The sequence below is a fragment of the Saimiri boliviensis genome, chromosome 1 (assembly GCF_048565385.1).
Source record: "Saimiri boliviensis isolate mSaiBol1 chromosome 1, mSaiBol1.pri, whole genome shotgun sequence".
Lineage (NCBI taxonomy): Eukaryota > Metazoa > Chordata > Mammalia > Primates > Cebidae > Saimiri > Saimiri boliviensis.
In genome coordinates this window covers 87,928,695-87,956,234 of record NC_133449.1, presented here as the reverse complement: position 1 = coordinate 87,956,234, position 27,540 = coordinate 87,928,695, and the positions used below count along the sequence as shown (strand labels likewise).

The following is a 27,540-nucleotide window of genomic DNA, read 5'->3' as shown; positions in this document are numbered from 1 at the left end:
GTGATACTGCTGGAATTTAATCACAGGTTTACTTAATTTGGATTCCATTTTTTTTTATAGAGAAAAAGCATATTTATGAAATTAGTATTTTTATGTTGTTTTCAACTAATACTGTGTGAGTTTATGGTTTCTGGCATATCACGATGAACAAATGTAAACCAAGGTACATTTAGTGGCTATACCTTTAAGTGTATGAATATAGAGGTGCTTAATGACTAATACAATCCAGAAAAAAAGAGAGGCAACATTCTTCCTCTAGTGTATAAAAATTCATCTTCCCTTCAAATGCAGTTTTCTTTACTGTCCCATTAATCAAGAAATGGTGCCACATATAATTTTTAAAATCAATAAATCCACAGTTGTATTAAGAAATATTTTATTAACAAAACAGTAAATTCCACTTGCTTAGCATTTCCAATAATGGATAGATTGGCCTTGCAACAGAAAAACAAACAAATTAAAAAAAAAAAAAGAAGAAGAAAACCCCTTATATACCCAATCACACAAAGCACTAGAAGGGTAGGGTTATGTGGCCTTTCTTTGATGTCTTAGGGACTGACCACTTCACACATTATTGTAGTATTTTGTTGTTTTAAAAAAGGCAACACATTACATGGATAAAAAAGAAGCATACTCAATCAGAAAAGTTACAGTCTAGAGATGTAATCAAATTTATGCCAAGTAGTGTGAAATCCTCAATCAACTGCAAACTATGCATGGAACCCTGATATGTTTGGTATGAAGATACTTGGGATTCAAGTCATTTTCTCCTAACTCTGTTCCTCTCTTTTCTTTTTCCATCCAGGAAAAAATAATTTTAGCTAGAGTTTGTGTAAGCCATTAGAAATATTTTTACTGATAATATTAAATTATATTATTGCATGTAACTTTAAAATTTATTCTGGGAAGAAACATTCAAATCAATCCCAAACAACACATTTCATAGATATACTGCTTTAAATTACCATTATTCAGTTTATTTTCTATTTTAGAATCTTTCCAGATGGAAATTGGTTCAAGCTTAATAGACAAAATGGAAAAGCAACCTTAGAAAGAAAAAAAAAAAAACCTTCAAGCTGTAAATCAGTAGTTGTACAGTTCCCTTCTGATTTTACTGGCTTTCCCTGAGTACGACTGAATGAGACGGGGGATGAAAAAAAGACTTGTGAATTATTTTACCTGGCAAATTAAAAATAATGAAAAGCTAAAGAAGTAATGGATATTAAATTTGCATTTTATACCTTCTACTTTCTGGGTTATAAAAAATCTTTGTGATTCTTTGTATACAACAACGACTTGGCAACCATAGATAGTGGTAATTTGCTATGAATTTTACATACTTCTAAGGTGCTGTATGTCTGAAATCCAGGCCACTTCTTGGCTTTTTTCATCAACTAAAGTATCACAAAAGATGTTTTGCATTTTTTGCCTTGCTGATTAAAGTTAATTGTAAAGTTCGTCTTCTCTTCTACAAAATCTATTATCGTTCTTTTAGAAGGTATTCAAGTAATACAACCAACTTTTACTGAAGTATCACCTTGCAATCTAATAATGCATTTCTTTTACACTACCTTCTCATATTAATAATTTATTGCTGTGAACATCATTGAATAATATGCAAAAACAAGTGTATAATCTATAGTTTTCTACTACTTAATGTGTTAAACTAAAGCTATATTTAATAACATATGTGTAAAACCAGAAAAGTTAAAACATAGTAAGAGAGAATAATTTTTTAAAATGGGTAGTAATACAGAATCAAAAATTACTGAAAAATACTTTTAGTTGAGAAAGTGTTTACTTTCTAAAAATGTTCATCATGCACATCAGATTCAGAGAATATATATATTATTTTATTCGAAAGAAAGTTTTCAATTGCAGCAGCCAGAGTTAAGGTGTAGATTAACCAATTTTGCTTCCATAACCTGCCCACATAATGGTTCTTATTCATGCAGCAGTATATCAGTGATATTTCTATTTGATAAGGAAAGGTTCATTTTATTAGGGACTGAAATCTTCTTGGGGTTTCCTGGGAGTAAGATCTCAATGAAGCAAATCATCCTATTTGTCATCAATTCCTTGGCACAACCCTCTGCCTTCCTGTTTTTCAGTTCATCAATAAACGTTTGCTACTGTATGCATGTTTGGATCTTCTAGCATACCTGATGGATTGCTGTGGATGAGTGTGTGTTTGTGTGTCTGTGTGCGTGCGGGTGTCAAAATAGTGAACGTAGGTGGGAATGTGAGTATTTCAGGGAGAAAAGATTATAAGATACATATGTATATATTTGACTTTCTAATTCACACCTTTCATACAAGTACTAAAACTTAATTGCAACAGAATGAAGGCTGTACATATAAGAAAAAAAGTAGCTGAGTCTTTTTATATACATTCATACATATCTTCCTTAGAATTAACACTACACTGTAATTTCTTTAAAAAATAAAAGTAAGTAATTGTGGCAATTTATAATGGTGGCAAAAAAAAAAAAAAAAAAAAAAAAAAAAAAAAAAAAAACCCAACCGAAATAATTGTTGCTCTGATGTCATAAAACTCCCTATACTTAGCAACACTTATAACATTGAATTTAGCAAAAATGGCTGAATAGCAGAGATATATTTTGCATTTTCTATACAACAGGCTAGAAAACATCACTTATCACAGTCCAGAAAGCACACAGAGATGGATTTTATATAAACATATGTAATAACATAATAAGCGTGCATGAAAATTTCCCAATGATTGCATCTATGCCCTCTTGTTTTTGTTTTGAAATTTTAGTGTGAAAATGTGCCTTATATTTCACATTTTTGAAAATAAGGCCTCCATACTTTTTTTTTTCCTCTCTCACAACCAGAAAGGGGCTTTTTGAATGTGTTCCTACACAAGTCTTCAAAAAAGCCAGCACTTTGTTTCAAATGCAAGTTCCAACCACTGCTCCAGTTGCACCAGGCGGCAAACTCTTAAAGGTTTGCAGGTTGAGTCACTCAAAAGGACAGTCTTCTCTGGCAATGGGACTAACTGACTTCTCAGGAAAGCACTAGCACTTTGGCTAAATCCAGGATCATAGGTAGCTTCTTTTTTGTGTTATGTTTTGTGTTGGTTTTTGTGTTGTGCCTTGATGCTGTAATACTCCTTTGCTTTATGAATGCGTGCGGTCATCACTGTCTTTTAGAAATGTTCCAGCAACATAAAGACAGGCAGAGTAAATGAAAACACTGTGGATGTTAGGGAATTTATTGGCCCCTGTTTTTTGTTTTTCTTTTTTTGAGAAACAAGAGCATGAGATACTTGTTTTTATTTATTTTTTTAAAGTCTTTCCTTCCTGATTGCATTCCCTGTCTTCTTTTGTATGTGCTTCATAAAAAGGAAAGTAAATAAGTTTATATTATGTCTCAGATAAAATGAAGACTATTTCTATACAAGTGTCCATTTAAGATCTTGGGATCAGACATAATACTCTTTATCCTTGTTTTTCTTATTTTTGTTGGCGCTTTTCGCACTGCTGGGTTGTTTCTCCTTTACGACAGCCCCATTGGACTGTGCTGAGTTACTGATGTAGTTTCGACTCTCGTCCACATGGTATGAGCCTTCATCCCGGTTTCTGTACTTGTACATGGCGTAGAGGAGGATAAGGATGCACAGGGCGGCCGCAGCTACTATCCCCACGACCATACCCGTGGTGCTGCTGGACTCCCGGATCACTTCTGCCGAGCCTGGGTACGGCTCTCTCCCGCCTGCTCGGGTTGGGTTGGCTGTAGAAAAGAGGATGAGAACAAACACAAAGTGACCATTGAGTTCACTGCATCCCAGAGAGCTATATTAACATTCATGTTTTGTTGCAGTGCCTAATGTTAAGCACCTATGCTTTAGCAAAAGTATCCTGTTACTCAATGTAGCTATCCCTTTGCCTCACGGTTACTAAAAACTAGGGACTGTGATTCGAAGTTCTCTGGGAGAGGTTCGTTGCTAGGTCGTCTTTTTTCACCAATTTTATTTACCGAGTTTTGTAAGCATTGCTCCAAATCAACTCCAGTTAGCTCTAAAGGGCCATGCTGGTGGGTTAAGTAAAAACCACAAACCCAACACAAAGAAAATCAGAACAGCACTGCGCTGTAATAATAGAGGGAATCATAAATTGGTGTTGCTCTAGAACGTAGGTCTAACTCTAGACTGAATCAGGACAACTAAATTTAGGATTACTTTAGAAATCATATTGCCTTGTATTGTAAAGAATACGGTATTGAACAGTAAGACAATCCACACATTTTAACTGGCTTTTTAAAGTGTAACTTTAAATTATATTTTTATAAACAAAAATAGACTAATTTCCAATTTGTCGGAGATTTATTTGTTTACATAAGTATGGGTATATTTTATTCATTGGGGATCTCCCAAGCTAAAGTTTGGAGGAGAAACTTGATATTCTTTCTCAGTTTTAAATACAGTCTAGATTGATTTTTTGAGTCAAAACTCAGAACTACTTAATAGATGATAATAGAATCCTGGCTAGTCTAGTTCTATTCAGCTGACAAAACCCTTCTTGTGTCTCCCCAAAGTACAGATAAGGCTCTTTCTTGGATGAGAGCAATGGATTTTGGGGTGCCTATGTCTTCTTGAAGGCTTGGTTAGACACTGAAATTGACCATCGATGGGGAAGAATAAACCTGAGATTTAACTGGTAGATATGGGGAGGAGAAGGGGCAGCTCTTTTCCTCTAACCTTTTTTTGTTGTTATTAAATATAAAAGGATAGAAACTATACAGAGAGAAGAATATTCTATTTTACTCTGACTGTATGTCATGTTCTCCTTGTGAATTGTGTTTTCCCTGAATCAACATCTTCTCACTTGTCCTACATAAAATTATTACTTTTCGGATGTATTAAAAATGCTACAACTTTCAAAACACTACTTTTTGCCAATTATGCATAATGAACAATAATCTCAAAATTGCATATACAGCAGATAAAGATGTGTGTGTACAAGTGTGTGTTCATGTTAATGTAGGAATTGAAAACTCGAGAAGACTAAAATTGTGCTTTTATTCCACTACTACTAAATATCACTTAGTAATTAATTTTAATACTTCTGCAAAAGTTTTTGTTAATTACTGGAAACCTTTTTTTACCAAACATATGGCTCTATACTGTTTTGTAATTCCATTTTCAAATATCTTCAAGATTTCTTTTGCCTAAATGTTTTTTTTTTTTTTCTGTGATTTTTCCTTTCCTTCCCCAAATAAAGCCTTACAAATATAGCCATTTCCAAAGCAGTAGCTCTCAGTCTCAAGGTAGCAAAATGCTGTGTCCTGGTGCTACAAAATGTAGCAGGTGAAAATTTTTATGCGGAATATGTCATTGCTTGTTTTACAAAAGCTCATGTAGTGTGGCTGAATAAAAAGCTTTGGAGTTGCTTCTGTGCCCAAGGTGGAAGGAGACAAAGACTATAATCCACTGTATTTGATTACAGGAAATTAATTTCCTCTCATGAAGAATAGAATCTACCTCAGTAACTTGTCACTATCTGACAGACCAAAGGCAGCACTTTCTCTTTTAAATACAGTCATCTTTGTCAAAGTGTGCCAATTAGCTCAGCTGCTTTCACTACATGAAAACTTTCATTTTACGGAGTGTTCTTTTACTATGGTGTCTTGAGAGCTCAGAAGGAGATTTTATTTAAATGTCACCTAAATTATTTTTTCCAACCTGATGAAATGCTTTCATTTTAAACACATTTTCACAGTTACCTCACTTTTACTTTGTCTGTCAGAATGGAATAGGGAGAATGGAGATAACATTTGAATGATTTAGCTTATGATAGTAAAATTTGAGAATTTTAATGGAATGGAGGATTTATATTTTGTATACTAAAAATAGACATATATTTTTCAATAAAAATTGGTATCATAAGTGGACTCATCAAAAAAATTTTTATCTGCTTAAATATTTCTGAGATGTTTTCAAAACAACTATGCACATAGTATAATAATAGTATAATAACAACAACTTTGTGTTAAAATAGAAATGAGATCACAAAGACCATAACAAAGCCTGAGTTACTTCAACTGTGCCATATACATTTGAAAACATCTCCTGTTTAAGGAAAATACTTCCTTTTTTGTAACACTAGCCAAAATGTTGCTTAAGGAATATAAGGTCTAAAAATATCTACACAAGACCCAGATGTAAAAATTCTAAATATCATGTTTCTATAAAATATAACCTACAGAAACTCTTTAGGTTAATTAGATCTCATTGGTCAATTTTGGCTTTTATTGTCATTGGTTTTGGTGTTTTAGTCCTGAAGTCTTTGCCCATGCCTATATCCTGAATGGTACTGCCTAGGTTTTCTCCTAGGGTTTTTTATAGTTTTAGGTCTTACATTTAAGTCTTTAATCCATCTTGAGTTAATTTTTGTATAAGGTGTAAGGAAGGGATCCAGTTTCAGCTTTCTGCATATGGCTAGCCAGATTTTCCAGCACCATTTGTTAAATAGGGAAGCCTTCCCCCATTGCTTGTTTTTGTCAGGTTTGTCAAAGATCAGATGATCGTAGATGTGTGGTATTATTTCTGAGGCTTCTGTTCTGTTCCATTGGTCTATACATGTGTTTTGGTACCAGTACCATGCTGTTTTGGTTACTGTAGCTTTGTAGTATTGTTTGAAGTCAGGTAGCATGGTACCTCCAACTTAGGCAACCTACAGAATGGGAGAAAATTTTTGCAATCTATCCATCTGACAAAGGGCTAATATCCAGAATCTATAAGGAACTTAAACAATTTTACAAGATAAAAACAAACCCCATCAAAAAGGGGGCTTGTGAAGAGACACTTCTCCAAAGATGACATTTATGTGGCCAACAAACATAATGAAAAAAAAAATCTCATCATCACTGGTCATTAGAGAAATGCAAATCAAAACAACAATGAGATACCATCTCACACCAGTTAGAATAGTGATCATTAAAAAGTCAGGAAATAACAGATGCTGGAGAGGATGTGGAGAAATAGGAAAACTTTTACACTGTTGGTGGGAGTGTAAATTAGTTCAACCATTGTGGAAGACAGTGTGGCGATTCCTCAAAGGTCTAGAACCAGAGATAGCATTTGAGCCTGGGTATATACCCAAAAAATTACCAATCATTCTACTATAAAGACACATGCAGATGTGTATTTATTGCAGCAGTATTCACAATGGCAAAGACTTGAAACCAGCTCAAATGCACATCAATGATAGACTGGATAAAGAAAATGTGGCACCTATACACCATTGGAATATCATGCAGCCATAAAAAAAAAAAAAAAAAAAAAAAAAAAAAAAAAAAAAAAAAAAAAAAGATGACTTCATGTCCTTTGCAGGGACATGGATGAAGCTGGAAACTAACACAAGAATAGAAAACCAAATACCACATGTTCTCACTCATAAGTGGGAGGTGAACAATGAGAACACATGGACACAGGGAAGGGAACATCACACACTGTGGCCTGTCAGGGGATTGGGGAGGGATAGCATTAGGAGAAACACCTAATGTAGATGGCTGGGTAATGGGTACAGCAAACCACCATGGCACAGGTATACCTATGTAACAAACCTGCATGTTCTGCACTTGTATCCCAAAACTTAAAGTATAATAAAATAACCTACAAAAGCTCCACCAAAATTAAAATCTAAATCTAATAAAGAAACATATCTTTTCCCCTGATTCAAATTAAAATTTGAATAATCATCATAGCAGATATTATTATAGGTATGTTTGGAATATGTAGTTACTCGCATATCTAACTGATTAATATTTTTTATGAATACTTATGCTTCACATCTGAAGGCTAAATGAATTTTTTCCTAACTTTTAAGAATATAAATTTTTATGTGTCAATGGGACATCTCTCCTAGACATGCAACAAAAGACCAAAAAGAGTTAAATATATTCATGAATTATAAATGTGGTTTCCCTTATTGTCACTATGTCTTTATTTTGGTGATTACTGAAAAATCTCTGAAGAAATCTTATATTAATGTAGAGACTAGTATTAATGACTAATATGGTTAAATGTCTTTTTATATAATTTGTTCAACATTTATATGAAGGAGAAATGCCGTCATCTCAACCATTTACTAAAATGTGAAAAAATAAGAGAAACATATAATTTGTATATTTCATAGATTTGAGAGTTTTGCATAGAGGGCTATACTCTGCAAGAAACAAAAATAAGACGTTTTTTAAAAATTAAAGCAGTCTGAAACATGTTTTTTTCTTAGCAGTGCTGAAAGGTGAATAATGTAATTAACTAAAGTTTACTTTCATTGCTTTTTAATTTCTTTGTCCCAGCACATGACAAAGAATAACTTGTAAAAAAAGATTTAACTTACTTAAAAAAGCAAGTGAAAGAGAATAATGGAGGAGGAACCAAAATATGGATTACACACATAGAAGCTTAAGTCTTTAGCTCTTGAATCATCAAAGGTTACCTGTGATGTGTAGGTAAAAGCAAGCTGTTGTAGCCAGTTCATTATATTGGGCCCAGGAGCATAAGGAACTCTGGTCAGTGGAAAACTTCAGTAGGACTGGCAGTGATCTATACATGTGGGGAGAGCAGGAAGGCACACCTTCATCACAATATGAAGGCTTTTGAATTTGCTGGTATTTTTAACCTAAGTGATTTGGAAGCTGCTAATCATTCTAGCAAGGAAACAGAGCAGTACAGTAGTTATGATTTATTTTATATTTGTGTTCACTTCTTTCCTACTTCTGAGATTCACTTAGCCAAATGGCTACAGAAAAATTCCTGGGATTCCTGCACAGATAAAGCATGTTACCTTAAAGGACCACTGAAAAGTAGCTTTTCACCCTTCCTCTTTTATCTAGCATTTGGCAAGATATGGTCATCTCTAGAAATTTTCCACATGGTCTGCTTTGTCCCAATAGATTTATCAGGAATCCTATGAGTTTTGGTTTTTTTTTTTGTTGTTGTTGTTGTCTCATTAATATTAGACAACAAAATATTCATCTCTTCTCAGCTTCTTGTACCCTCTGTTGCTTCCTCCATGCTCCTCTCTATTCTTGCTCCCACTGCCCCCCTCTTTATCACCTCTGTGCTTTGCTCTTCCAGCTCCTAAATTATCCCTATAGGGGCCCTCTCCAATCCCACGTAAATGAAGGTGGTCAGGACTTTTTGCCTCTTGGGTTGGTGTATTACTCGGGAAGGTGTTTAGTAAACCACAAAATGTATTGTCAAGTTCCTAATTTCAAAACACAATGGAAAATAATTCTTACTGGCACAAATGTCTAAGTGTGATTATTTCACCAGAACCAATTTTGTGTTTCATATTGGCATGATTAAAGTGTAACTTTCTAAATTTGTTTGTTTGCAGATGAAATTGCATGCTTTATCAAAACAAGTAATATTTGATCACCTAATTTAAGAAAACTTTCATGATGCATATGGTGATATGATGGGGGCACATGAAACCATTAAATTTTGCATGGTATTTATTGCATTGTTTCATTGTATGTAATCATACCTTATCATAGGCAAATAGAAGTTAAGTCTTTCAGTTACTTAGCACAATGATTCACAAGTGAAGTGCTGAAATAACTAAGCAATTTGAAAGGTACATTTTTGAATATTAATAAATTTTTTCAAGGAGATTTTACTTTGCAATGGAAAGTGGCATCCTTCATTATTCTTTCTGAAATTGGAAACATAACAATCAATTATTGTCATTAAAGAAAACTGCTCTTGATCTATGTTTTTGCGACTCTGCATGATAAATGGTGTTTATAATCCTAATTCCTGATGTAGAATGGGGTTTGATAGGTGGTAAGACCTTATATTTCTATTGATGAGCTCACCAAGGTATTAGCATCCCATCAGATGTTCTTCTTTATCACTCATAGTGTCACTTTTATGAAATTATTTTGTAAACTTGAACGAGGTGTTCTTCCACTGTAATCTTACATAGATGATGGTTCCAAAGTTAACTTTCAAGGTTAGATTCTAGTTTCCAGGCAATTTTTCAGGCTGGTTTTATTTCTTCAGTATAGACTGTTAATGTATGTGTATGTCATCAACTATGACCCTGGCACACTAAAGACAAAGCAAGAGTATCACTATATCCTGATGACAATGAAAATTCAGCTTTTGAGCTTTAAGAAAAAGGTTGTGAGAAACTATCAACCTTGAGATAATAAAGAATAAACAATGCTAGTGGTTAAAAAAAAGAACATAGGCCATATATGTAAGATCAAGAGGGGATCATAAAGGATCATCAAACTCCATAATGCTCCGCATATCATTCTGCTAATCAGAACTGTTAAATGTCCTGTCTTGCAATGATCCTTAAAAAAACAAACAAACAACAACAACAACAACAACAACAACAAAAAACTGGCAAGATGCATTTATTGAATTTCTTCTCATTAAGAGTTTCTGACCAGTCTTTCTGATTTTCTCACAAATTAAGCTTAAAGTAATAGATTTTAAATTTCTGTCTCCACCCCACCTAGGAAAAAGTTGCCTAAAATGATCTCATTAGGCCAGAGTTCCATACTGTGTCTAGTAGATGTGGAAGTTATTATAATTCTGGGCTAGCCTTGAAAGTTTGGATTTATAGGGGAAGATTTGATTTGACTTTTCCAGTAGCCAGTTTCGCTAATACTGTGAAAAGAAAATTGGAATTGTAGCCTCCTGGGGTGTTTGTGAATTGAGATTAGCACGGTTTTTTTCCTCGTTTGGAAAAAAACAACTCAAAGTTTATTACTTTTTCCTTTTTTTTTTGCTTCAATACTGTGTAGGCCAGAAGAATAATTATGATGTAGTCATTCACAAGAAGCCATGTTTAAATGCCACATTTGTAGGAAAGCAGGTACACAATGATTTATATGACATGCATGAATTTGACTCATGCTGTGGTTTTGTGAGAAGTGAGGGATGCTGGATGTTTCAAATTCCTTCCATTCTCCCTCTCACCAACTCCACCCCTGCCTGAACATTCTAAGGTTCACTTACGGAGGTCAGACAGGAGTCTTGAGAGAGGACATGTCTGAGACATCTTAGCCCCTTCCCCAGTACATTGGAGATTTAGAAAGAACTTGGAAATCGATAAATCTTTGCTACCCATCTGGCTGCCATGTCTGACATACTCCTCTACTTCTTTCAAAACCACAAAAGCATGCGTTTGAAGAGCAGTGAAGGGGCCACCACTCTGATACCAAGAGGTTCATTATCTTCTTCAAAGATTTAGGTATTTAATGGGAAAGGATGCTAGGCACAGAAAAACTCAGCATGTGCTTGCACGATACAGAAACCCAACTAGGACAGGTTGCTACCTGAAATGGTACCACATGGAACAGAAGACACAATGGACAGCCATACTCTGTATGACTTTGGTGACACTGAAAACAGAGGAACGTGCACCATATCCCTCATCTCCAGGGGAAGCTGTAGGATCATGGTAATTACAAATCTTATTCTTCAGTTACTCAGTATGTTATGAACTATATGCCCACACCTTAGTCATCTGTAAGTTTCATAGACTTTTTACATAGTCATTGCATCCTTGTAGTTTGCATCCATTGTGGTGCTGACTCAAGCACCAGTGTGCCTACTGTTCTCCTGGCCCTTCAGTCTGTTCACAGCTATCTACTGCAATTTATCTTCCATGTCTGTCAAAGGAAGTTACAGTCATAATATTATTGCTGTCTCCAAGTCCCCACATACCAAAAAGAGTTCAACCTTCATATAAGCTTCTATCTTCTGCCTGTTTTGATAGTACTTATTTCTCAAAACTTGGCTGAAATGTCTCATCTTTTATAAATTTTTCTCCAAGAAAATCCACTCCTTCTATCAACAAATATATAATGGGCTATAGTTAACATTCCAGGGACTATATGAGGTCCTGGGGGTATAGGAAATACCCAAGCAAACTTGATGTATATGTCTTCATGGACCTTAAAATATAGTGAGCCAGAAAGGCAGACAAGAAAGAATCACATGGATAAGCATAAAGTAACAGCTGGGATACGCATGATGAAGGAAACTGTAGGTACCATGCAGGAGTCGAACCAAGATTTCTGATTGCAACTGCAGAATCTGAAAGATCTTTCTGAATTTGTGACATTTAAGATAAAAATGAGTGGAGAGTAGGCAAGTGAAAGTGGGCAGAGGCATCTACTAATAACATGTGGAATCACCTTAAGGAAACAGTTTACTTTTCAGGAATTAACAGAGTGGCTGTAGCATAGTGAGATGAAAGGGAGAGTGAGAAGAAATTTCAAGGTGGACCTGAAATTTATCACAGAGATTGTAGACTATAGAATGAAGTCATAATAAAAAGATGAGCATATCTGACCCCATAAATAACCATTTTATGTGGCAAAAGGCATATCATCAACAAAATGAAAATGATAAAGGACAGAGGAAGTATTTGTAGTACATATGACAGACCAAGAGTAAATCTCTCTAAAATGCCAAGCGTGCATCAACTAATAGGAAAAAAGACAACCTCCCAGAAGTATAGCTAAAAATACACACAAGCAAGTAGAGAAGAAATCTCAATGCTGATGAGAATATTATTTGTTATTAGAAAGTAATCCAATAACACCTATTACAAATATTTTAATAAATTCAATCATATATCACATGACTAATTTTCATATTCTATACTATAGTAAAATCTCCAATGTTTCATTCAACTGTTTTGTCTTTTTTCAACTAGATTGTCAGTCCTTTTACAGTTTCCTGTGACTCTTTCTCTTTCTTCTTAGTTCTCTCACTTTCCAATCTCTATTGAAGATTGAACACACTGGCTGAGAACTGTATGTCATCTGACTAATTCAAAGAAAAAATTCCATAACTTGATAAATTTTCAAGGGCAAACTGGTTTCAATCCAATCATTAAGAAAGTGTGAAAGCCAGGCATTGTGGCTCACACTGTAATCGCAGCACTTGGAGAAGCTGAGATAGGGGGTTCGCTTGAAGCCAAGTGTTCAATACCAGCCTGGAAAAGACAGCCAGTACCTGTCTCTCAAAAAATTTAAAACAAACATTAATTGGGTGTAGTGGTGCACACCTGTAGTCCTAGCTGCTCAAGAGTCAAAGGTGGGAGGATCACTTGAACCCAGGAGGTCAAGAATACAGTGAGCCACGATCATGTCACTGTGCTCCAGCCTGGGAGACAGAGTAAGAAAGTGAGAGACCTTTGGTATTAAAGTTTGGAGTAAAGGTGCTAAGCAAGGGGGCTGAACACAGGCATTAATATCGCATACTTCTTTAGAAAATATTTTAACTCACTATGTCTCTAACCCTCAACCTTTGTAATATCTTCAGTAAAAAAGATAAATGTAGTATTTATTTCATTAAATTAGAAATCACTTCTTCTGTGCTCGGGAGAATTGGGATCAGTGTACAATAATGAAAATATTGTATCTGCTTTTTCTATGCTTCAAGGTAATATGTCACTTAATCCCAATGACTGAAATCACTAAGCTATTTAAAGTTAACTGAGTCACCAGTCTGCAGTTTGATTCATTTGAATGCCTTATTTACATCAATATCATCTGACACCCACAGTACTGCAAATAGTTGACAGCTAACTTGGGCTCCTTTTTCAATTCAGAGTAGTTGCAGAAGTTTCAAGGGTGCTTTTCTGTCCTGTTGCTATTGGAGTTGAAAAAGAAGATCTCATTAGTCAGGCCTACTTTCCATAATTGTCAAGAAGAGAGCCATATAGGCAATAACTGAGAAAATCGGTTTCAAAACTAGGGAGCCCAGAAAGTCTGTATATGTTTTTCATCAACATGTATTACGTTCCAGAAAAATGCAAGAAGACTTATATTTTGAAATGTTGATGATCCTCCTTATTAACTGATTTCTACTCAACTAAGCTTCTTGAAACCAAAATACCGTCTTTTCCCGGGAGCTCATTGACTACAACACCCAAAAATATATACATCCAGAAATCATTTTCTTAAGATCAATTTCCATTTTTAGGTATAGAAATTTGAATAATCTGTCTTTACAAAAAATGATATTTATTCCACAGAATCCTTAAGGTGTGAAACTAGAAATTTTTGGAGAACCTGGTTTATTCGAAGACAAAATGGCAACATTATAGCTAGAGTAATGAGGAGTGTGCGTGTGCAGGTGTGTACATGTGAATACGGTAGCAATCCTTCCAGTTCTCGCTCAGAAGTTGCTGAGGTTGCCGGGCATGGTAGTTCACACCTGTAATCCCAGTACTTTGGGAGGCTGAGAGTGTAGTATTGCTTGAGGCCAAGAGTTCCAGAGCAGCCTGGGCAACAAAGGGAGGAGACTGTATCTCTACAAAAAAATGTAAAAAATTAGCTGGGCATTGTGGTGCATGCCTGTTGTCTCGGCTACTGGGGTGACTGAAGTGGGAGGATCACCTGAGCCCAGCAGTTTGAGGGTGCAGTGAGCTATAATTGTGGCACTGCATTCCTACTGGGCAACAGAGACCCTAACAAAAAAAATTGCTCTCGTCCTTCTTTCTTTCCCCTCCTTCCTTTCCTCCCTCCCTCATTCAAATTAATAGGTAAAGCCAAGCTATTTAAGCTCCATGAAAAATTTAGCAATAACTTGGGATGAACTTACTTAAGTATCAAAACTCTCATCAAAACCTTTCTTACTTCCATATATTTTAACATTACTCAATTGTCAACTGATGCTTAACACAGCTGCTATGACTTCCCTGCGACACCTACATTTTGTTTCTTATTTTACTTAGTTAACAACTATTACTTTTCCTATTATCATACAGTAGTTTCTGTGCTGTACACTTTGTACCTAAATTTTTCTCATTTATTCCTCATAACAGTCTGTGGTATAGGTATTGTTATAGGAAAGAAAACAGTCTTAAAGAGCATAGGCTATTTAGGCTTTATAAATGGCACAGCCAAAATTCAAACTTAGTCTGTCTATGGCTACCAACATTTTATAATACTCAGCGTATCTGCATTTATGACTGTAGATCAATTTGTTATTGTTTCCGGTTTTATTCCTGCATTAAATGTAAAAACACTTAGCATTTTAGGTGTATTTTCTAAGCAGATGCCCAAATCTACCCCTTCCAGCCACATTCATCTTTACCTGCTGCCAACTCTCTGTCCTTTACTGTGGGAGTTCATATTCCCACAGAATCTTAGAAAAGAAGCGAAGAGTGGTAAGAAGAATATTGGATTATGTATTAAGTTTTAGCCCAGGGCCTGCACCTAACTTTTTGAGTGACCATTTGCGGTTCATTATCCTCCGCTAACATTCCTTTATCCGAAACATGATAATGACACGTAAATTATTTATATCCCAGGGTTACGGTGGGCATCAGAGCAGGTAGGGCATTAAATGTGAAAGTGTCTGAGGAGGATGAGGACTTGGTGAAAACATTGATCGTCTGCTTGTTTTCCCTACATCTTCCACTCAAAGGGTACTGAATTGCAGCTGTTCCAAAAATCACCATATTGCATTATGTACTGCACACGGTGTCTCAATCAGCTGTGGCAGTGACCATCAGGGACATTATCTCCCTGGGAGTAGTTTTATTTGAGGACTTCCCTTTCATGAATGGAGGCCTTATGTATTCAGGTGGCAAAAAATGGTCATTTGCATTGTAGGGCATGTTGTTTCAGGCCATTAATTGTGATGCTGCATGTGGAGCTTGTTTCTGTTTTTCTGTGAGACAGTCTATCTTTAGTGGATCAGTGCTCTCTGACTCCTGGTTGGAGTGAGTTGCATTTCTCCCTCTTTCAAAATTTTATTATGTTATTTTATGTTTTAGGTGTCATAAAATCAATCATCTAAGACTATTCTTTGGTAATAAATCCCTGACAGCAAGGCTTATTATATTGGTAAAAACTCGTTTGATTAGGTTTTTTTGTTTCTAAGATTGTTAAGTCAGTGTTTTCCCACTTCATTCCCTGCTTTGGAATTGCACAGTGTACTCTGGATGAAATCCAAAGTAGACTTTTCACAGCAAGGTTGCGTGCTGGGTCCTAGGTGCACCCCTCCGCCACCAGGTTGCCTGCATGGCATCTATATGAACCCGAGTCATTCTGTGTAATGGGGCACTGTATAATTTTCCTGATTTAGAAGTGGGCCTATTCACTTTGGTGATCATCTTTATATTCCTGTCATGAGACCATTGCTGTCTCAATTTTATTTTGTTGGGAACAGATCATATTCTTTTTGGCGAAAGTGCAATAGCTGAGGTGAAATATTAGACACCTTCCCCTCTGAGGCCACTGGAGAAGTGTGTCAAGCCTGGCATTAGGAAATATGAAAGACAAGACATCCATCATGATGGGGAGGTTGAGTGGGTGAGTGTGCCTGGTAAGTCATACTGCTGGGAGTATTCCTGAGTGTCCTAGGAAGGAAGCAGGAAAGTTAGTCATTCCTTCTCTCAAAAGCACTCTCCCTTTCTCTCCCTCTCTCTCCTTTTTTTTAGTATAAAAAACCTAATTTTTTTTTCTCCAAAAATAAGAGCAGATGATATGTGCCCCCCCTCCTAACATAGAAACCTAAATTTATCCAGCTAAAGTATTGCTCCTGTCTTAGTGGTTACTGAGAAAAGTTTTATGCTGATAGAATTTAGAAATACTCTGAAAAACTTTCTAGATGCGAAAGTATCCATCACCAACATTTCCCTTTCTTGTTTTGGAATATTTCCACTTATGATATGGTATACTATTCAATTTGCCAGTTCTACTAATAAAAGCTAATTTCTTTTATCAAAGCTTTAATGTGGATCAAAGTGCTTTAGATACACTGTCTCATTTTTATCAATACAGCAATGTCATGAGCATGGAACATTATTCCTATCATTTTGCAGATGTAAAAAGTTGACTACACAGAGATTCAAAGATTTGCCTCTAATTACACAGTAGGTGGCTGAATTGAGACTTGAACACAGGCTTTCCCAAGTTTGCTCAGTGAAATAAAATATTTTATTGTGCTCTTAGATGTGACAACATCAGGATTTTTTCTTCTAGTTTTTTTTTTTTTTTTATGTAATTAATGGCATCTGGCTATACTGGCATCTTTCATACACCATTTTTAACCTGGAAAATTCATAAAGTATTCTGGTCTTTGCTATTCTATTGCCAGTACCAGGCTTCTTATAACATCCTGCTTATGATTAAGGAGCAGCTCATGATGAGAGTGATCTAACTGACAAGCTACTGCATTGAGATGAAAGCTGAAGGCTAAAGCCAAATGTAGCATTTGCTGCTCCTTGAAGCACATGAGCCAACAGTGAAAGCATATTGGCTCCTCATGGAGGCAGCATGTCCTGTAGATTAGAATTCAGAATATGCTGGCTTACCGCTGATATCATCTGAGAAAATGAAATTAATGAGCTACCAAGAATATGCCACAGGAAGCCAATTTCATGATCAGGACAGGTATTTGACACAAATTACAACACAACAGGACTTTATCCTTCCTGGAGCTCATGTTTTCGTAAGAGATAAACTTACCCTATATTTTTCTAAACCTGTGCCACATTCCTCACTTCAAGGTGGTTAAATATTTCAGAGCCTGGATGTGCATCTTGTCTCCTTCCAAAGCTCAACAGGAATTGTGCCATACTTTTAAAAGGCTCTTCCCATATTTTAGCATCTTCCAATAAGAAATTGTGATGGGAAAGCAGTTATAAATGCTGTAAGGCTGGATACATATAGACTGCCTAAAAACGTATGCCGTACTCATTACTGAACAGAGTTTTCTGTTGCTTATTGGAGGAGGCTTCTGTGTTAGCAACCGTCTATTTTTTACAGACTTCAAGTAAATGCTTAATCTAACTTAGCAAACTCACTTACGTGCTAAGTAATAATTATAAGTGGCCAATCATATGTTAGCCAAGTTATTTTAATAGCACCCACTCTCTCTAATGCCTAAAGAGACTGTGGCCATTTTTTCCATTTTTTACTCCGAACAAATGTTTAATGCCTTATGAGCGACCTCAGTGCAAGGCAGAAAATGCCTCTATTGGCAGACTACCAGTGCCAATAGCAGTGGGTCCTCTACCTGCCATTGGATGTGTCATAATTATTTGTTAAATCCTTGGTATGTGGTATGTGCCAGGCACTCTGACAAGCATTGTATATGAATCCTCTTTTTCCAATCTCATAATTAACCCTGCTCTTCCCATTTTACAGACTAGGCAACTGAGCATCCAAACTACTAGTAACTTTCCCAAGACCAGGAAAGGGCTGCATCTCACACTGGTTCTATCTAATTCCAAAGTCCTGGCCATGACTAATATTCATTTCTAGTGGCGTATCACAATTCTTTTAAAATGTTTCTTAGAGCTTTTCTAAAGTGTGACAAATAACCATTATATTGTTAAAAAAAAAAAAAGTAAAACCTCACAGAAGGGTCAGAATAGTTGGATTAAATACTACTTGCTATAATATTAATAATAATAAAGAACACAGGCATGAGTGCATGCGTGCGTGCACACACACGCAGCATCTTTTGCTTGTGATTTTGTTTCCTGCTGGACTCCTGGTAGAAACTAATTTTGTTGATTAAAAACTGGTTGCTGGGAAAGTTGATCTCAAGTTGACCAAACAAAGATAGGATTCTTCCTGCCTCTGGGTCCCTGGCCTTCCATTAGGGCTTTTGTAATTTCAAATACTTTCTCTGTCACTTTGATGTGTAAATATCCAGGACTTGGAGCCATCTCTCTGTAATATAAACAACAAAGAAGACAGCACCCCTACCTCCTAATTTCTGTGGGAAGGGTAGGAGCTTAACTTTGGTGGGCTCCTTGCTCCAAATTGTAAAACTATCCCCTCTCATAAAAACGGAGAAAGTTTCTTTACATTTCCTTTGGGTCAAGCTTATTTGCAAGCACAGTTGGTCTCAGACCCATCCATCCCAGCACTCAAATACTCCCCAGCCTGTTTGTTTGTTTGTTTTCAGTGAGTTGAGTTCAGGTTGAACTCTGGCCCCCCTCTCCTATTGCAATAGCCTTGACTAAATATTCCTTGCCTATTTAACTTCATTCAATGTAATTTTTATTCTGACATCACTGCCTTCAGAAAAGCAGGGGAAAAGTGAATAAAAATGATGTGTGAGAACTCTATTTAACCATGTGCCATTTATTTTTACTCCAGTGTTCTGGAGAATTAAATTTATATGGAAAAAAAGATTTCCTATACCAGCATGTTGCACAATGAAACCCAGCTAGCCATTAGTTCCCAACTCCAGCTGCCCCATTCTGCACCTGAATGAAGAGCTGGGTTCTCAGTGTTGACTCTGGCCTGGTACTCAGGAGATGCTCTAGATGTTCCCTCAAATGGAACACTCACTGATACTGTATTTCTGGCTGCAGCTCAAAATCCTTCATTTTACTGCAAAGTGTTGGCTATTAAGGGCTAATTAAAGTCACTTTTGAATAATTACATAATAAATAACACACATTTAAATGTAGAACAAAATTATTTTCTAATCAAGCTCTAAAATAGCAAGTAAGATAGTCCTTTAAATGTTTGTGATTAATGAAAAGATGCGCCTTGTTCAATATACATATCTTTATTCCTAATGTAGTTAATGGTATCAATGCAATAGAAATCCCTTGATCTTTTCTCAAAATAGCACACTGAAAAACCACTCAAAATTGCATGGTAACTGCAACAAATTTAGCTTAATGAATAGTAATGCATGTAAGGAAATTTTGCCATCAAATTGAAATTTATGACATGGAATTATTTAAATGCACTTTAAAAAAATCAATTCTATATTTGTGAGGTGTCTGAATTTTAGAGGAAAAACCATCTGCATTCCAAGAAACTAAAAGCCCACCTTTTCTAAAGCAGAGAAAACACTAGCTGTCTCAGAGTACATGACGTAACTTAATCTCTCTGAATCTCCTTAGCTATGACAATGCTTTATAGTTTCATAAAACAATGAAATAGAATAATGTTTGTAAAGGACAAAGAACAATGATGAGCACAGCATAAATCTTCACCAAATACTACTTATTATTGCTATTTATCACTACTTATATAATAGGCAACCAACAATTGTCTTCTGAGTGTTTGTACTGATGACCTCACCTCCTGTGTTCCAGCTAAAGAGATGCCACAAAAATAGGTGATCCTTTTCTTCCCCTATGACTAACAAGGTATTTTATTATTCAATGGAACTTTGCTTTTCCAAGTTTGACAAAAGTTTAATTGATTTGAAAGTAGCCTGTTATCCCATTAGCTACCCATCTCCCCTTACCACTCAGAGAATTGACATAATATTCTTAGCACTGTAAATCTAAGAGGAAATTGTCCTTCCTAAACATGAACCCCAGAAAACAGAAAGCAGATCCAGTTCTCTTTGCAACAAATGATAAATTAGAGTTATTTATTAGAGAACTCCTACAACAAAGAGGGTCATTATCTTCATTTAAGATCCTGAATCTCAACATAAAACTCACCATTTTCAAACTTATTTTAAGAAAGAGTTCTATTTGGAAGAGGGCCCCCAAACTATGAGCTACTGACACGATTAAAGGCCTGCTTGGAACTTAAGTGATTTTGCAGTGTTACGTTTTGTCAGTTTACTAAATGGATCTAAAATGTAAAATTTCAAAGACATGATTTACAAAAACTTATATTCATGTGAAAAAAAGAGGTCTTGGAAAATATGTGTGTGTGTTTGTATATATATATATATATATATATATACATAAACAATACAAAAAGTAATAACAGCAAACACTCATATAACACTTTTTTAGATGGAGTTTTGCTCTTGTTGCCCAGGTTGGAGTGCAATTGCACAATCTAAACTCACTGCAACCTCTGCCTCCCAGGTTCAAGAGATTCTCCTGCCTTATCCTCCTGAGTAGATGGGGATTACAGGTACCCTCGACCATACCCAGCTAAATTTTTGTATTTTTAGTAGAAATGGGTTGGCAACATGTTGGCCAGGCTGGTCTTGAACTCCTGACCTCAGGTGATCCACCTGCCTTGGCCTCCCAAAGTGCTGGGATTAGAGGTGTGAGCTACCACACACAGCCATAACACTTATTCTGAGCAAAACATTTTTCTACAACATACTGTTCATCTATTAACTCCAGCAATACATATCTGAGCTCAGAAAAAAATCATAGAAGGTACAATTGTTTTTCTGAGAAAATTTGTGAAAAAAGGGTTATCTATCTCTCACATGTTTAGGCTTCTTAAACTGGGCACTTTCGGCCAACAGTGGCATGTAACCTTGTTAGCAATAGCTGTTTTAGATTTCTACCTGTCCACTAAGAACTGGGGTTCAATTAGCCCTCTTTGATCGTATAGCCAATACTTTGCATTCGGAAGCCCTCCTTTTGTGTTCTAAAACTGATTATATGAATGTGAAGTTATCATCCAGTACTAACCGTGCAGGACAGTGTGGCTGTAATCAAGTATAATTGAATTCCATGTGTTCCCACCCAGGAGGTTGATCCTGATCTAGTTTTAACATGTACAGTTCCTATCAGAATGCCTGAGTAGTTTCATTAGTTGCCCACCATTTTCAGCCAGGAAAAGTAACAGCATTATGTAAAAGGGAAAGTCGTTTGGAATATTCTTTTGTATAAATGAATCGGTGGAAAAACCACCATTTATGTTCTACTTTATGCCAGACATTGCAATAAATGCTTTCAATATATTAATTAATATAGAACTGAATATAAAAACTTTATATTTTTGCTCCCAGAGCTTAGCAAAGCAGTGGGTGTGCAGTGACACTCAATACTTGATCACTGATGAAGTGACAGTCCACCAAATATATAACTTCCCTGTTCATTAAGAGTTCTGAGTGGAACCACAAGGTGATTCTAATTTATTAAACATTTGATAAAAAGGAATAATTTACTAGTACTCAAGAAGATGCTAAATTTTTCCTGTTTGTTCCATTAATAGCTTCAGGAAGTTACCAAAGTAAGGAACATGGGACATTTTCAGAGAAAAAGCCATTTTTTTGAAGGTGGGGTGGTCAGAGTGATTAGAAATCGTAAGTAATAGGAAGAATGAGGTACCCAGAAGATATGGGCTACACACATATAAATGTAACGCTGCATCTCCTTACAAAGATTTGCTTTCACTTGTCCAAGGACTAGCAAATGTGCATAAAAGATGTGTCTGTTTCAGAATATTTACCGCAGTATGTTAGTTTTATAAAAAGCCAGTATCCCCAAATATAGCCTGCTAATATGCTAAATAATTTTTATTAAGACATTTCTAACATCTAATAGCAGCAGCTACAATTATCCAATGTCTAATAACAGTAGCAGTTATAATTATTGTCTATACTATTTTATGTTTGTATTAAAGATTAATTGCAAGCAGGAATAAGAGATGTAAGAAAACCAGTACATGAGGAAACCATGACCTGCAGGAGGGGAAGACTACAATGAAACATTCTTCATATTTAAACAGGATTCAAAACAAAAACGAAAAGAGAACACAACCCGTCTTCTAAGAAAAGAGTTGCAAAATAGAAAAGCATCATATAAATTACGAATTTTATTAGAAGCTGTCACATAAAGAGAACCAATTTCTGCAAAAAGACCCACCTCCATAGGAAACATTAAAGACAGGCATGAAAAAAAATGAGGAATTGGACAGAAAAAGCAAATGTAGAAAGAGATTTAACTTTAGAAATTGACAGAGAAAGAAGCTTGGCATACATTATCAAGACCAGGGGACATAAGATCACAGGACAGTTTTACAGTGAAGGATCCCATTAACACAAAAGAATCTGAAGTTCTTGTTTTAACAGGAATTGATGAATTTGAAAACCAAGGAGTGAGGAGGGACACAGCGAAGGACAGAACAAAAACTAAACCAGGCTTGCTACAAGAGTGTTAAAGTAGCTGTCATTAGATAGAGTCAGTAGCTGGTGTGTTTTGTATTTTGGGCAACAGACTTGGGTGCAGTAGAGAAGAATTAAGATTTATGGAACAAGTCCATGCAGAAAGACAAACAGGGTTTCTGCTTCATGGAGTTTACCTTCTTGTGGGGAGATTCAAGCTATACATTAATGAATGAATAACAAATAAGTAAACATGATTATCTCAGATAGTGATAGTGTGGTAAAGAACAAGAAGGCAGAAAGATTCCCTGCAGTATGGCTATTAATAAGCTCATCACTTTCCATGGTGCCATTGTATTATATTTAGCAAAGCAGACAAAGTCAGGTGAACAACAATGTGAAGACGATGACAAAATGGTTCACCCCCCACCCCATTTTCTCTCCTCTCATCTATCTTCTTCCTCCACTATCTTGTTCTTAGGTCTAGTGTCACCACAGCAAAAGACAATAAACTAGTCTATGAAGAATGGTTAATCAGACCTGTAAGCAATGGCTCGAAGAACTGGATCATTCAGCTGATCTCAAGAAGAAAAGAAAAAGTGGCAATTTTAAGTGTAATTAGTTACCATGATTCACTAGGTACTCAAGGTAGAAATTCTGCAAGAAGGATATGGTAGCCTATACTTAGTAAAAGAGGGATTCAGCAAGTCCTATAATTACAAAGAACTTCAACAGTTTTCATCGCTATATTAATACCATGTTAAATACTGAAAAAAATTGACTACCCTCAAAAAAATACTAACTGGGAAAACAAAATCAGTTATACTAACACACACCCCAATGTACAAAGACTAGACTTTGTTACATGGACAATCCATGCTAGAGGATCTCAGAGAAAATGAGATAGAAAAAAGAATGTCCTGGTGCAAAAGATGAACATGAGGAATGTTGGGCATGTGAGCACGGAAGAAATGTGGAAGGGAAATCTGAGGGTGGGAAAGCCAGAGAGATGGGACTGATAATGACAGAAAAGCAGTAGCAATGACTTTCTTTCAATGTTGCTGACTAACAGAGAGATTCAGCATCCCAATGAAAACAAAGGCAAGATTAGCAAAGGGGCCTAGGATAGTGCCATGATGTGACTATATCTTTCACAACAACCAATGATTGCAGAGGTCAGCTAGCTGGGGGAATTGAATGGATGATTGTGAGAGAGCCAATCATTGTGAATGACAGATGTTTCTGGGGACTGAGTGTCCTGATTGGCACTGTGGAGCCTAGAGGAAAGAGGACCAGAGCATATCCAGCCTGGACTCCCGCACCCTCTCCTGTTGCAAGGTCACTGCCGAGCTCTGCCCATTCCCTGGACCTCAGCAGCTGCTCTCTACGTGCTAGAGTCAGTAGTTAGAATCGGTGGGGGAAGTGATACTAAAAACAAGACGCACAATACTCATCCCAATTTACGTACTCTAAAGAGCAGATTTACTCTACAATGGTACTCCTTCACAAGAATGCAAATTCGTGACTTTCTTGTGACATGAAATTCTCCTGGGATTCTAGCTGACGTCAATAGAGGTGACAGCACTAGTGGAGAGTGGCTAGTCCATATCCACCTCACTGATTTTGTTAATGCATATGAGAGGATTATTATTATTACTATTTTGAGACAAAGTTTCACTCTGTCGCCTAGGCTGAAGAGCAGTGGTGCAATCTCAGCTGACTGCAACCCCTGCTCCCCAGGTTCAAGCAATTCTGCCTCACCCTCCCAAGTAGCTGGGATTACAGGAGCAAATCACCACTCATGGCTAATTTTTGTATTTTTGGCAAAGACAGGGTGCACCGTGTTGGCCAGGCTGGTCTCAAACTCCTGACCTCAAGTGATCTGCCTGCCTCATCTTCCCAAAGTGCTGGGATTACAGGAGTGAACCACCATGACCAGCGAAGAATATTATTGAATTTAAACACTACTTTACAAAGAAAAAAAAAAAAACACTACTTTACAAAAAAAAATTGTACCTAATGGATATAAACCTAACACGAGATTATGAGTATTTAAGCTACAATGAATCTAGGCTAAGATTCATTCATTTTTGAAGGTCCACAGCCACCACTTAATGGTATAAGGGCTGTATGGTAATAGAGTTTATGTGTTAGTCACATCAGAACATGCAAACATCATGAAGTAAAATGCTTCAGCTTGAATTTTAGGGAAACATGGCAAGACTCAAATATTTCTCTATTAAATATATCAAGGGCTCTGCCTGCTGTTTGTTTTACTACTGCCATAATACTCTTGCTTCCAAAATTCAGAAATGCATTACTTAAGGTAATTTGCTTGCAGAGTGAGTGGTGGGGGCTTTTTGTCATAGAAAGGTCAAATAATTTTGCACAATGCACTGCAATTTTTTAGCATTATGATTTTACCATGAGTGACCCAAGGGAAAGCTCATTATACTGTTATACATAAAAAATTATGTTGTGAGCTAATGGAAAGCGAACAGTGAGGTAGCAGCTCTGTATGCTGTGCCTACTGCTTTTTCTGAAATACACAATCCTGGTGTGTTTCGTTTTTAATTTTTTTCAAAAACTGTGGAATAATTTATTTATGTAAAAAGCAAGGGTCCTCATTTTACAATAAGCCACTGTATAGCAGGGTAGCCTTCTAGACATACATGTAAGGCCCTTCTAAGGACTATAACATGCAACAAAGATTTACAGTAAAGCCAAGGAAGTAAGAAAAAAAGTCGACTAACCTAACCCACCTGAGCTCGGCTCACAGGGGTCAATGTCCTCATCATCGCTGGGACACTCTGCTGAGGCCACGAGGATGTCGTCTGTGGTCTGCAAAAGAATCACATTCAGTAGATTAATTTCAAGACTCCTAACCAATTCTCTAATCTTTGTCTCATTGCCAAGTGAAACACAATTTGTTTATCAGAAACCAAATTCAATATTTCCCTTTCTAATGACACAGAACTTACATTTTAGATCTTTCATAGCAGTATCTGCCTATTGGTGAAAACTTGATTACACCTTAGTTTACATGAGGACATAGAAATGGTGACAGCCAACTTGTAGATACCTAACCACTCAAATGCAGATAGAAGCTGTACACAGTATCATACAGAGGTTTAAAACAACCTGGCAGAAACAGATGATTTGAAATTTATTACAGCCTGGAGTGCTACAATGTATGCATCAGTGGGCTTTATGTAGTCCTTGTGCATGGCTTCCTAAAAGCAGAATAGCTATAACCTTTTACATTCACGACTACGTAGAGTTTGATGAATCTTTGAGATATAGCTTGTTATTACAGGGAATACAGATTAAGTAAAGAATTAGATCTTTCATTGGTAAAAGGCAAGGAAATATAATCCATTTAAGACACATTCTCATTTTCATTAAGATGTCATACTTGAAGCTCATTTTTATAATGTTCAGATAGTAGGTATTGTTTCCCCATTGTCCCTCATCATTATGGTTTCATAATAAATGAAAAGTGTATTCGAAGTGGGGGAGGAGAAGAGGTGACAGTTTTCTTTGTGACATTCTAGTTGCTTTATTGTGCTTATAGCAAAAAAGGTAACTATCACTGTAATAAAAAGCAGAGTGTGTAAATCCTAGCAGTTAGTCACATCATCAACACAATGACAAGCAGGAAAGGTTGTTCTTTATTGCCACTTACAAGCTGCAGTAAATTCAGCATACATATTGCATGGAATTTGTAAAGGCTTACATCAGAGTTGGCTACTACTAAGGTAAAACAGAGAACCCAAGGTAAATAAATAAAAATATCTCATTATGTCTACTAAGGACTAAAGAGATTGGAATTGTTCAAACAATACTCAGAACTGCAACATGGAAGCAATACTCATTTAAAAGTGGAATTTAAATGATATAGATCTTCAAAGAAAAAGCAGAAATAGGATATGGGCACTTCATATTAAAGGAGCACCTTTAATATTGCCTCAGACTAAAGTGTAACTAATTCTTATAAAAGTTGTGGCAAGGGGTGATGCACTTTTATAGAAAGTATTAATCTTAAAACTCTTTCAAGTGTCTTTAAGAACAAATAATTTGTTCAGATGCTAATGCTCCACAATGTAACTTTAAATAAACAGAAACCTTTCAATAGCATTTGAGGTAGTTTCACGTTACTCTGCCCTTAATTCTTCTGAGACAGTTGGGAGACTTTCTGAATTCATGCACTTTGCTGTTCCTGTTTTAGAAAGGGAAATTCAAAATACTGGTTTTCCTGGAAGTGTAATTTCTTTTTAAATTATTGAATTTATTGACAGTTATTCATGATATTCTCACTTTTTATTGTTCTCCGTTTGTGGCATTTGTAGTGCTAACTCCCCTTTCATTCCTGGTATTTGATAATGTCTGGGTTTTTCTTTTTTTAATTATACTTGAAGTTCTGGGATACATGTGCAGAACTTGCAGGTTTGTTACATAGGTATACACGTGCCATGTTGGTTTGCTGCACCCATCAACCCATCGTCTACTTTATGTGTTTCTACTAATGCTATCCCTCCCCTAGCCCTCTACCTGATGACAGGCCCTAGTATGTGATGTTCCCCTCACTGTGTCCCTGTGTGCTCATTGTTCAATTCCCACTTACGAGTGAGAACCTGTGGTGTTTGGTTTTCTGTTCCTGTGTTAGTTTGCTAAAAATGGTTTCCAGCTTCAACCATGACCCTGCAGAGGACATGAACTCATCCATTTTTATGGCC

General features: G+C 36.2%; 1 protein-coding gene across 34 annotated transcripts in view; it reads right to left on the bottom strand.

The window, feature by feature from the left end:
* Nucleotides 1-359: 359 nt before the first annotated feature.
* NRXN1 (neurexin 1) overlaps nucleotides 360-27,540 on the bottom strand; it is a 1,157,741-nt gene continuing 1,130,560 nt past the window's right edge. For 13 of the 34 annotated variants that reach the window (XM_074400192.1, XM_074400206.1, XM_074400197.1 and 10 more), the window contains 2 exons: nucleotides 25,558-25,645; nucleotides 953-3,756 (listed from right to left, as the gene is read on the bottom strand). In XM_074400192.1, coding sequence (XP_074256293.1) covers nucleotides 3,449-3,756; nucleotides 25,558-25,645 — 396 coding nt within the window. In that variant the 3' untranslated portion in view covers nucleotides 953-3,448. Of the gene's footprint in view, nucleotides 3,757-25,557; nucleotides 25,646-27,540 lie in introns of all 34 variants that reach the window. The other 21 variants (XM_074400196.1, XM_003922746.4, XM_074400202.1 and 18 more) reach the window with 3 other exon arrangements.